The sequence below is a fragment of the Passer domesticus genome, chromosome 4 (assembly GCF_036417665.1).
Source record: "Passer domesticus isolate bPasDom1 chromosome 4, bPasDom1.hap1, whole genome shotgun sequence".
NCBI lineage: Eukaryota > Metazoa > Chordata > Aves > Passeriformes > Passeridae > Passer > Passer domesticus.
Window position 1 is genome coordinate 84,028,811 of NC_087477.1, and position 10,542 is coordinate 84,039,352.

General features: G+C 51.8%; 1 protein-coding gene across 1 annotated transcript in view; it reads left to right on the top strand.

Moving 5' to 3' along the window:
* Positions 1-10,238, top strand: part of LOC135299783 (GDNF family receptor alpha-4) — a 73,691-nt gene extending 63,453 nt beyond the window's left edge. The window contains exons 5-8 of the mRNA XM_064419195.1: positions 947-1,056; positions 3,062-3,196; positions 3,832-3,989; positions 6,226-10,238. Coding sequence (XP_064275265.1) covers positions 947-1,056; positions 3,062-3,196; positions 3,832-3,989; positions 6,226-6,366 — 544 coding nt within the window. The 3' untranslated portion in view covers positions 6,367-10,238. The remainder of the gene's footprint in view (positions 1-946; positions 1,057-3,061; positions 3,197-3,831; positions 3,990-6,225) is intronic.
* Positions 10,239-10,542: the final 304 nt, after the last annotated feature.

A 10,542-nucleotide genomic window follows, 5' to 3' on the forward strand; every position in this document is an offset into this window, starting at 1 on the left:
AGAGCAATGTGTCTGAAAGAGAGAGGATGTCTGGGAGGAGAAACATGCTCAGTTGCTCAGTTTTTCTGAGATTGCCCAGGCAGGGTAAACATTTGAGGTTCTCAGTTCTCAGCTCAGATGGTGCAGGTTGTCAGTGCTGGTGCTTGCTTGAGTTTCCAAAGCACCTCAAATGCCACATGAAATCCCTTCCTGCCTGGCCTTGGAATGAATGTTGAGATGGATCAGGGTCTCCAGCTGTTGCTGTGTCCTGCCTGAAGGCTGTGTGTTGATGCCTCAGATATCCTACAATCTCCAAACACCACCATGTGCCAAGAGCTGACTCATGCCTAAAGAGTTTGGTGGCAGATAACTGGTTGGCAGAATGATTTGCCTGCTCCACAGGCTCCAGAGAGTCCTTCTCCTGAGAATGGGCATCAGCAGGAGCCCTGGTGATGGATAGGTTCATGTCTGAACCTCTGGACATTTCCCTTGATCTGAGGTGACCTCAGCTGTATTTAGAGTCTTTAGAGACAGAAACTGGACCAGAGCAATTCTCTGTTTCATCAAATCAGACTAGAAATGAAAGCTGGGGTGTTTAGTCAAAGTTATTACCCAAAAGATAGAAAATGACAACACAGACTGATTTCCTTCCTGGCTTCAGCTCTTCCCTCAAAAACCAACTTCACACAACAGAAAGCAAACATTTCTTCCAAGACTGGACTTATCTTGCAGTCCTGGAGGAAGCCTGTAAAACATTGTCTGCAGAACCTGTTCAAAACCTTCTCCTGGGTTTGTTGGGGTAGACAGGAGGTTGTAAAAGCACATCTGTTCCAGCCATTTGAAGAACATCCACAGCAGCACTTTGCAAAGGTGTTCCCCTCTGTGAACACCACGAGTGTGCTGTTACATCCCCTTTGCCGCAGTTACCTGAGGTGACGTGTCCCGTTTTGTGCTCTGGCTCCATCAGGTCGCGCTACGCGGAGTTCCAGTTCAACTGCCAGCCGTCCCCACAGGCCGCCAGCGGCTGCCGCAGGGACAGCTACGCTGCCTGCCTGCTGGCCTACACCGGCATCATCGGTAAGGGCCGGCTGCTCCGGCTGCTTCCCGGCTCGGGAGGGAAACCTCTCCTCTGGGAGGGAAACCTGTCCCCTGGGTGGGAAACCTCTCCTCCAGGAGGGAAACCTCTCCTCTGGGAGGGAAACCTCTCCTCCGGGTGGGAAACCTCTCCTCTGGGTGGGAAACCTGTCCCCTGGGTGGGAAACCTCCCTCTGGAAGGGAAACCTGGCCCCTGGGTGGGAAACCTCTCCTCTGGGAGGGAAACCTCTCCTCTGGGTGGGAAACCTCCCTCTGGAAGGGAAACCTGTCCCCTGGGTGGGAAACCTCTCCTCCAGCAGGGAAACCTGGCCTCTGGGTGGGAAACCTCTCCTCCAGCAGGGAAACCTGGCCCCTGGGTGGGAAACCTCTCCTCTGGAAGGGAAACCTCTCCTCCGGGTGGGAAACCTGTCCCCTGGGTGGGAAACCTCTCCTCTGGAAGGGAAACTTCTCTTCTGGGTGGGAAACCTCTCCTCTGGGAAGGAAACCTCTCTTCTGGGTGGGAAACGTCCCCTGGGTGGGAAACCTCTCCTCTGGAAGGGAAACCTCTCCTCCAGGTGGGAAACCTCTCCTCCAAGTAGGAAATGTCTCCTCTGGAAGGGAAACCTCTCCCCTGGGTGGGAAACCTCTCCTCCATGTGGGAAATGTCTCTTCTCAGTGGGAAACCTCTCCTCTTACTCTGACTATGAGGACAGTAAGGTGGAGAGCTGAGCTCTCCGGGACATCACAGAGTCATGGAATGGTTTAGGTTGGAAGGGACCTGTAAAGCCCATCTCATTCCACCTTCTGCCATGGACAGAGACACCTTTCACCAGACCAAGTTGCTCCAAGCCACATCCAGCCTGGTGTTGGTCTTTCTCCCTTCAGTAGCATGACTAAGCTATGGGTATGGGGTAACTTTAGGTCAGCTGCAGTGGAGGGAGAAAAAACCATGGGCTACTGCAAGATTCGAGCTTCTCTCTCTAGTGGAAATAGACAGGCTGTCCCAGGGTGTCTGCTCTGCCAGGGAATCCCTGATGCCATCACCAGTGATGCTGGTGGAAATCACCATGCACTGCCATTCTGCCAACTTCAGAGGGTGTCAGATCGGGGTTTCAGATGCTGCAGAGCCCAGCTGGCAGCAGTTGGCACAGCACAGACAAGAGCCCAAAGAGAAGTGCCAGTGGCCTTTGGACCAGGTCTGTCCCAATAGATGAGACAGATTGACATTTTTGGGCCAACATTTCATTCCATTTTAATCCTTCATTCTGGAGACTGAGATGGCATTTTTCAATGACAGCATGAAAACCTTTATGCACATTCACATACAGTTTTTGAATGCTCAGCCTGGAGAATAAAAAACTTCAAGAAGACCTTAAAGCCCTTCCCAGGGCCTAAAGAGGCTCCAAGAGAGTTGGAGAGGGACATCGAATAAGAGCCTGGAATGCCAGGAGGAGGGGGAATGGCTTCCCACTGCCAGAGGGCAGGATCAGATGGGATGTTGGGAAGGAATTCCTGGCTGTGAGGGTGCTGAGGCCCTGGCACAGGTTGCCCAGAGCAGCTGTGGCTGCCCCTGCATCCCTGGCAGTGTCCAAGGCCAGGTTGGACACCAGGGCTGGGTGCAGCCTGGGACAGTGGGAGGTGTCCCTGTCTATAGTGAGGGGGTGGACTGGATGGGCTTTAAGGTGCTTTCCAACCCAAACCATTCCATTATTCTCTTAATGTTACTAGGGAACCTGAATTCCCAGAAACTGCCCATTCCTTGGACTGATAGCACTCTTTAATTGACTGAAGGCTTTGGTGATGGTGGTATGACCAAAAGGGTTGTGACTGCTCCTCTTCTCTTCCCTGGGAGCAAACCAGACCCATGATACCAGCACTTGAAGGGTTTGCTGCTGTCATGAGGGGCTTGGCTGAGGCAGTGTAACCCAGGAGAGCAGCACGAGGGGATGTCCCTGTCCCTTCCTGGAGTCCCTGCCCCGCAGTAACTCTTGTCCATCGGTCCTGGCAGGCAGCCCCATCACCCCCAACTACATCGACAACTCAACATCCAGCATAGCTCCCTGGTGCACCTGCAACGCCAGCGGGAACCGGCAGGACGAGTGCGAGAGCTTCCTGCACCTCTTCACCAACAACATCTGTCTCCGTGAGTGCCACTGCTGCACACTGGGGGGCTTTGTGGATGGGGATGGGGAGATGCCATGGTGCTCTGGGGGCTGCAGGTGTCCAGCTCCCTGTGCTACCAACAAAGGAGCTCTGCAGAGCCTCTGGCATCCATTTGGGTATTGCAGAGAAAGAGGCTGGGAAAGAGAGGCTTCCCCCCGTCACTCTTGTGCCGAGAATGACACAGGAACAGGCGAGAGGCAGTATTGTAGAAAGAGCAAAAGAAGGCTAATTGATTATTATATTATATTATTCTATATTATATTACACTATGCTACATTACATCTAAACTTAATCTGCCAAGCACTCAACTCTGCACACAACTGCACTCATCTCATGACTGTCAGCCGACAGTCCCGACACACACACACACCTGGCCCTGACTGGCCAAGGAAACAAAACACCATCACTCTGGGTAAACAATCTCCATATTGCATTCTACTTTTGCACAAATGCAGGCACAGCAAATGAGATAAGAATTTTTCCTTTTTTGAGGTTCAGAGAATGTGAATCTCAGAAATATTCTTGGGAAGTCGTGCCTTGCTTTTCTCTGTCAAGAGAAACATGGCTACATCCCCTTGCCCTGACAACCCTTTTCTCCATCTTTCCCACACCAAGAAAATGCCATTCAGGCCTTTGGCAACGGGACTCACCTGAACACAGCCGTGGCCCCGTCCATCCCCCCCACCACACAGATGTACAAGCAGGAGAGAAATGCCAACAGAGCTGTGGCGACCCTCAGAGAGAACAGCTTGGAGCACCTCCAGCCCACCAAGGTAGGAGAGGGCAGGCCTGGCTTGGGGAGATGATCGGCCATGTCTGTGCCTCCTGCAGCCTCCTCACCTCAACTCCTTCTTCCACTTGTGTCATTTCAGTCACATGCAGGCATCCAACCTACCCTCCACCTCCTGGAGGCCTGATTTCCCTTCCCTTCCCTTCCCTTCCCTTCCCTTCCCTTCCCTTCCCTTCCCTTCCCTTCCCTTCCCTTCCCTTCCCTTCCCTTCCCTTCCCTTCCCTTCCCTTCCCTTCCCTTCCCTTCCCTTCCCTTCCCTTCCCTTCCCTTCCCTTCCCTTCCCTTCCCTTCCCTTCCCTTCCCTTCCCTTCCCTTCCCTCAGAGATATGTTTCATTTGGAAGCACTGGGAAATCCATGGGTTTTCACCCAGCATCACTGGCTTGGCTCCTCACTGTCCTTCAGAGCATCAGTTCAGCTTCACACAAGCATTTCAACTTCCCAGGACACAAGTTCCTCCCTTGTTAGATGAGGATTCTAGAGGTTATAATGCAGAGGTTGAAGATTTGCTAAGCATTGGAAAATTTGAAAGGTTCTGTTCAACAGTAAATTATTACTATCAAAATAATATTAAATTGAAATAATTTTAAAACAAATAGCACGTTCATTTACTGATGATGGCCATGATAGGTATTAAATATTTTATTTTTAAATAAAACAAAATGACCTTGACTTGCCAACCAGAGTAATTTTCAGATTCAATTATTTTCCTATTGAATAATTAACAGTGACCCTGATTTGCTGAACGTTCAGGTTACAGAAGCTGTCAGTTTTAACTAGACTCCAAGGACTGAGCGTGGGCTTTGCACTGGGCTGACTGATAACTTCAGAACTTCCAGGAGTGGGTTATTTTAAGGCTTATCACTGTTTCTTTTGCTGGGAGAAGACCTGATTCACCTCTCTCCACCCTGTTTTCACAGGTTGGTAGGTGGAGAAAAGTGGCCTCAGGTTCCCTCACTGCTCCCCAGGGCACTGGTGGCAGTTGTAGGGCACAGGGCACCTTCACCAGGCCAAAAGCTTGGCACCCAGCAGATCTGGAGGCTTTCCCTCCAGCTGGTGCTCCCCAGATCTTAGAGAAATCCAAGAAGTGGCCTCAGGTCCAGACCTAGCACTGAGCACTTCATCCTGGAGTGAAGGAGAAGCTGTGAACTGTTGGTGACCAGGACAGTATTCCCAACAGCAAGTGGGAAGCTGGAAAAAGCAGCTGCAGTAGAGGATGGCCCTGCCACATCTCCAGCCTCCTCGTGGGAGCAGCACATCCCTCCTCTGAGGTGTGAGTGCTGCTGGAGCGTGGCCACTGCTGGAAACTGGAGATTTGAGTCTTGACTTTGGACTCAGCTTCAAATCCAGATCCTGTTCAATGTTTAATGAGGTTGGCACCTCTGGACCTGAGGGGAAAAGCTGGTGAAATGTCTCCCAGCACCATGGAGGTATATTCCACACCCACCTTTAAGGTCACCAGGTCAAGCCACTGGCCAGCAGTGGCTCCATAAAATACGTGGGTGGCCACTGACCTGAGAGGGCATCCAGGCACCCACCTCATACAGACACCTCCAGAAGTGTCCAAACAAGTGCTGTGCCCACAAATGACTCTGCCGCTGTGACACCACCTTCACCAACAGCTGAAGAGCTGTGCTGACCTCCAGGCCAGAGTTTGGGTGCTGAAATCAGCCCTGGCCCCTCTGCACATGCACACACCTGGGGCTGCACAGCCCCGAGCCCCAAATCCACTGAGGCACCAAGGAGGCACTTCAGTTTGGTTAGAGAGATGGAGCCCCTCTCCTTGAAGAAAAATAGAGAATTGGAATTGTTCAGCCTGGAGAAGAGAAGCTTCAGGGTGACCTAATTGTGGCCTTCCAGTGCCTGAAGGGGCTCCCAGAGAGCTGGAGAGGGACTGGGGACAAGGGCTGGAATCCTAGGACAAGGGGAACTGCTTCCACTGCCAGAGGGCAGGGTTAGATGGGATATTGGGACCAAATTCTTGGCTGTGAGGGTGGGGGAGTCCTAGCACAGGGTGCCTAGAGAAGCTGTGGCTGCCCTGGGAAGCTGTTCCAGGCCACGTTAGACAGGGCTTGGGGCAGCCTGGGATAGTGGAAGGTGTCCCTGCCCATGGCAGGGGGTTGGAATTGGATGGTCTTTAAGGTGCCTTCCAACCCAAACCATTTCATGATTCCACGATCAGCCACAGCTCTCACCCCACACTGTCTGCTTTCTCTTCCAGGTGGCTGGAGAGGAGAGGCTCCTGCGGGGCTCCACTCGTCTGTCCTCAGGGACCTGCAGCCCAGCAGCCCCTCCCTGCTGGGCAGCCTCTCTGCTGCAGATGTGGCTTCTCCTCAGCCCTGCTGTGCTGAGCCTCCCGTGATGTGAGGAGGGCTGGCACACACCAGGAGAGACTCGATTTGTGTTGGTTTCTTTACTGAACAACCAGACCAGTAACTTTTTTCAGGAGGAGAGCAGGGAGAAGGGAGGGGAAGGGAAGGCAAGGTGAGTGTTTGGGCATCCCTTCCTCCTCCTCATCTGTCTGCCAGTTTATTTGATTTTATATGATCAGCATTGTTGACAACCAGCTCATTCTTGGTCCTGGCCACCTTTCCACACCACAGCTTGGTTGTTGTTTCTCCAGCTCTCTATGGATAGGGCTGAAGCCATGGACAATTCCCTTGGAAAAGATGAAGGAGAGAGTTGATCCAAGAAATGAGAGCTGCAAAGGAAATGCTTTTTCCTGCCCAGCCAAGAGGGGAAAGACTTTTGATGGATGGATGATTGGATCACCTGTCAGGAGGTTTCCTGAAGCCCACATTGAGGGGCTCTTGACAGGACACATGGGGTCCAGACAGTCTGCACAGTTGCTCAGGACCTGAAGGACAATGCACCTGGTTCCTTCAGACTGAAGAAAGTAGAAAACTGGTGGGAATGTGGTTGGTTTTGCTCACTGGAGAGGAACCTGAAGCACCTCTGGGGAGGACCAAGTAACCACCCTCTGAACTGGCTGGCAAGGATTATCCACCCTCTCAAACCCATGGCCAGAGTGCAACCAGCATCCACATCCCAGCTGTCACCTCCCCCGGGCCCTCCTTCTTAGGGAAACCTGTGTCCTGTATTAATGGTATTCAGGAAGAAACACGTGTGTTGCATTTTGTTTACAGCTGAATTTTTTGTGTCCCAACCCAAACATCTCTATCCACTGGTCCTGTTCAGTGTTTTGGGGCATTTTTGTCACATCCAAACAACCAGAGGCCAATATTGTCCCACTCCAGGCTACCCTTTCTCCATCAGGGGCCAATGTGTGAGCCCATGGGCAGGGTGTGATGTGAGCCCAACACATCCCACCCTCACCTGATACCTGTTCACCCTCTGGTCTCACAGGCACTGGGTCTCCAGGCAAGGGATTTTGTTGGTTTTCCTGGGAAGAGATAGGACAGGAGAGGTTTGCTAGGAACCACCCTGAAGACAGAAACACCCAGCCAAGAAAGGCCACATCATGAATTACATCAGGGGTAGGGACTGGATTGCTATAGTTTCCCCTCCTTGAAAAACTGGCAGAGGCAACCACCTGTGTCCAGGTGAGCAGGTCAAGGGCTTTGCCTCTTGCCAGTTTCTGTTTTTTCAGTGAAGATATCATTTGAGCAAGGGCTGCTGAAGTGACCTTTTCTTCTGAGCCACAGCCAGAGCCCAGGGGAGGAAAGTGAGGATCAACATCTCTCCAGTGTCTTGGGGCACAGAGGGCAGGTGTGTGACCCTGGATTACCTGAGCACCCCAGGGTCTTTCCTTGAGGAGGGGAGCTGAGGAGTCCCCCTGCCCTCTTGTGGAGCTGAACCCCTTTACTAAAACCAGGAAAGAGGATGGTAAGGAAGAGTGAGAAGTTTCCCAGGATAAATGCTGACCCAGGCTGAGTGCCATGGGAAGAACAGCAATAGCCCCAGAATCCCCCTGCATGTGTTTAGGTCTGGCCTTTGCAGCAGTCCATTTATTGTTTGGTTTGTGCTCCTCCAAAAAATAGCATTAATTCCTTGGCATTTGAATGCATGGAAAGGCTTAGGAGGCATCTGACACAGCAAAGTCCATGGCTTTTTGTTCCCATTTCCTGCAAAACCTCTCCCATTGTTTATTGCTTCAGATTTTCTGAGAAACTGCAGCAACTTCCTTGGCTTTTGTTCCAACCAGAAACCAGTCTGGTTTTCAGCTGAACACCTGTGGATGTGTCTGACACAAGCAGAAATCCTCCTGCTGCATCCTGTCCAAAGTGCTGCTCCTTGAGGTCCTATGGGCTGTAGCACCTGGTTTTCCTGATCCAGGGCTGTGCAGAGGAACACACCAAGTTCCAAGGCTTGTGTGCAGGGAGACAAGTCACACCCTGAGCCAAAGGTTGTATGTGAGAACTGCATGGCCAAGGGGCTCACTCTGCTCAGGAAAGCAGACCAAGAGGGAGAGCTGCAGGCAGGAAAGTCCTTTCAAGTGACCCCACACACACACAGAGCTGCTGTGAACATCTCCCCTTTATCCAGGACAGCGGTGTCTCCTGAGAGACCAAGTGGCACAAAGCTTGTGTCCTCGCAGCTGCAGGTGGAGAGGGATGAAACCCTGCCTGCTCAGCCCTTCAAAGGCAAGGAACTACCTCAACACCACGAGGTCATGCTGGGAATTGCATTCTTCTGCTCCTTTCCTTTCCAGTCCTGCAGTCGTGCTCTGCTTTTCACACATCTGGCCCCATCAGACCAGTCTCCAGCAGCTTTTAGTTGTGCCCAGGCTGTCTGCACAGGATGGGGATGTGAGTGTCAGCTTCTTTCCAGGAGCACCCACTCCTGTGTCTCTCATGTGTCAGTGATGGTGAGGTACCACTTTGCCATTTCCTGTTCATTCAGCAGAGGAGTTTTCCTGGGTGGTCAGGATGCCTGGTGGCCCCACCTCACCTCTCCCTTCAGACTGGTATGCTGTAAAAAGAGGTGGAGAATCCTACTCAAGGACTGGATGAGATGGAGGAGACTTCCAGAGGTTACCTCATCCCAGTACCACGTCCCACACCAGCACCTACTGCACTGATTTCAGTGAGAGACATCATCATCATCTCCCCTGGATTCACATCACAGGATCAGGAAATGGGTCAGGTGGGACCCTAAAGTTCATCTCGTTCCAGCCCCACTGCCACGAGCAGGGACTCTTCTATTAGACCAGGTTTCCAAGCCCCATCCAGCCTGGCCCTGGGCACTTGCAGGGCTGTCTTGCTTTAAGGGCTCTGCAGATGTTAGTTGTCTCAGGCATCAGAGCCCCATCAGATCCTCAGTTCCCATGTCCTGTCCTCCAAGCCCCGTCCCAGGTCCTGCCCTTCTGGGGGTTCCTTGGGGTTCACGGATGCTTTGGGATGAAATGGATGAGGCACAGAGCAAGGAGCCTCTCAACCAGCAGGAAACAGCTGGGGAGTAGGAATTAACCAAAAAAAAATTTTCCCCGAACTTTCATGGCTTTGTTCTGATTATTTGGCTCTTTTCACCAAGATTTAATGTTGGTTCTCCCTCCAAGCCTGTTCATGAATCAAACTTTGCAAAAAATGATGACTTTTGAACCTTTCTGCTGGAGGAAGCAAACATGATTCCTCTCCTCCCACCCACCAACATGTGTGCACAGACCACTGCTTTTTCCTTGTGAAAAGTCAGTAATTTTTTGGATGAAATTCCATCTCTGCTGAATTCTGTGAAGTGAACCATGGATCTTCATTTTTAAGTCTCTTGATTAACCACAGAAGTCATAGCAGCTGCTTGTAAAGGCAAAAGACTAAGTGAGCCAAGAGACAGGGAGACAATTTTTTTTAGGAATTACTCCATTCCTGACAATTTCCATAAGCACAAAGAAGAATCATGGGAAAAAGAAAGGAAAAAAACCCCACAGTTAAAGAACCAGCCAGACTTTCTGTAGCCGCTGAACTCTATTTTTTGGCTGCACAGCACTACTGCCAGTGGCTGGCAGCCCTGAGAGCCTGTGAAATATTGTGTATGTACTTATACCTGTCATGTCATGTCATGTCATGTCATGTCATGTCCAGCATTGTCCAGACGGGAGCAGGAGCTGGGAGGGAGACCCGGGGCTGGGAGATGGTGCTGGAGCAGGAATCCCATGTGTGCCCCTGCTCGAGGGGAGGGTGGTGCCAGCCCAAACTGAGGTCAAACTTGTACTTACCTTTTCTGTACGTGTCAATATTCAAACATATCCATGAATAAAGCACACACGCATTTTCCTGACCCCTCGCTCCTGCCTGCCATGCCAGCTTGTCCCTGTCAGCACGTCCTGGATGGTGCTGAGCTCTGCTCCTGTGCTGGAAGGGCAGCTGGAAGGAACTGGTGGATGTTCTCTGGGGGTTGAAGAGTGGTGGGGCTCAGATGAGCCGTGCTTGGCTGGAATCATGGAATATCCTCAGCTGGAAGGGACCCACAGGGATCATCCAATTCAACCCCAGGCCCTGCCCAGGCCCCCAAAATCCCACGCTGACATCCCCGGAGCACTGCCCCAATGCTCCTGGAGCTCTGGCAGCCTCGGGGCCGTGCC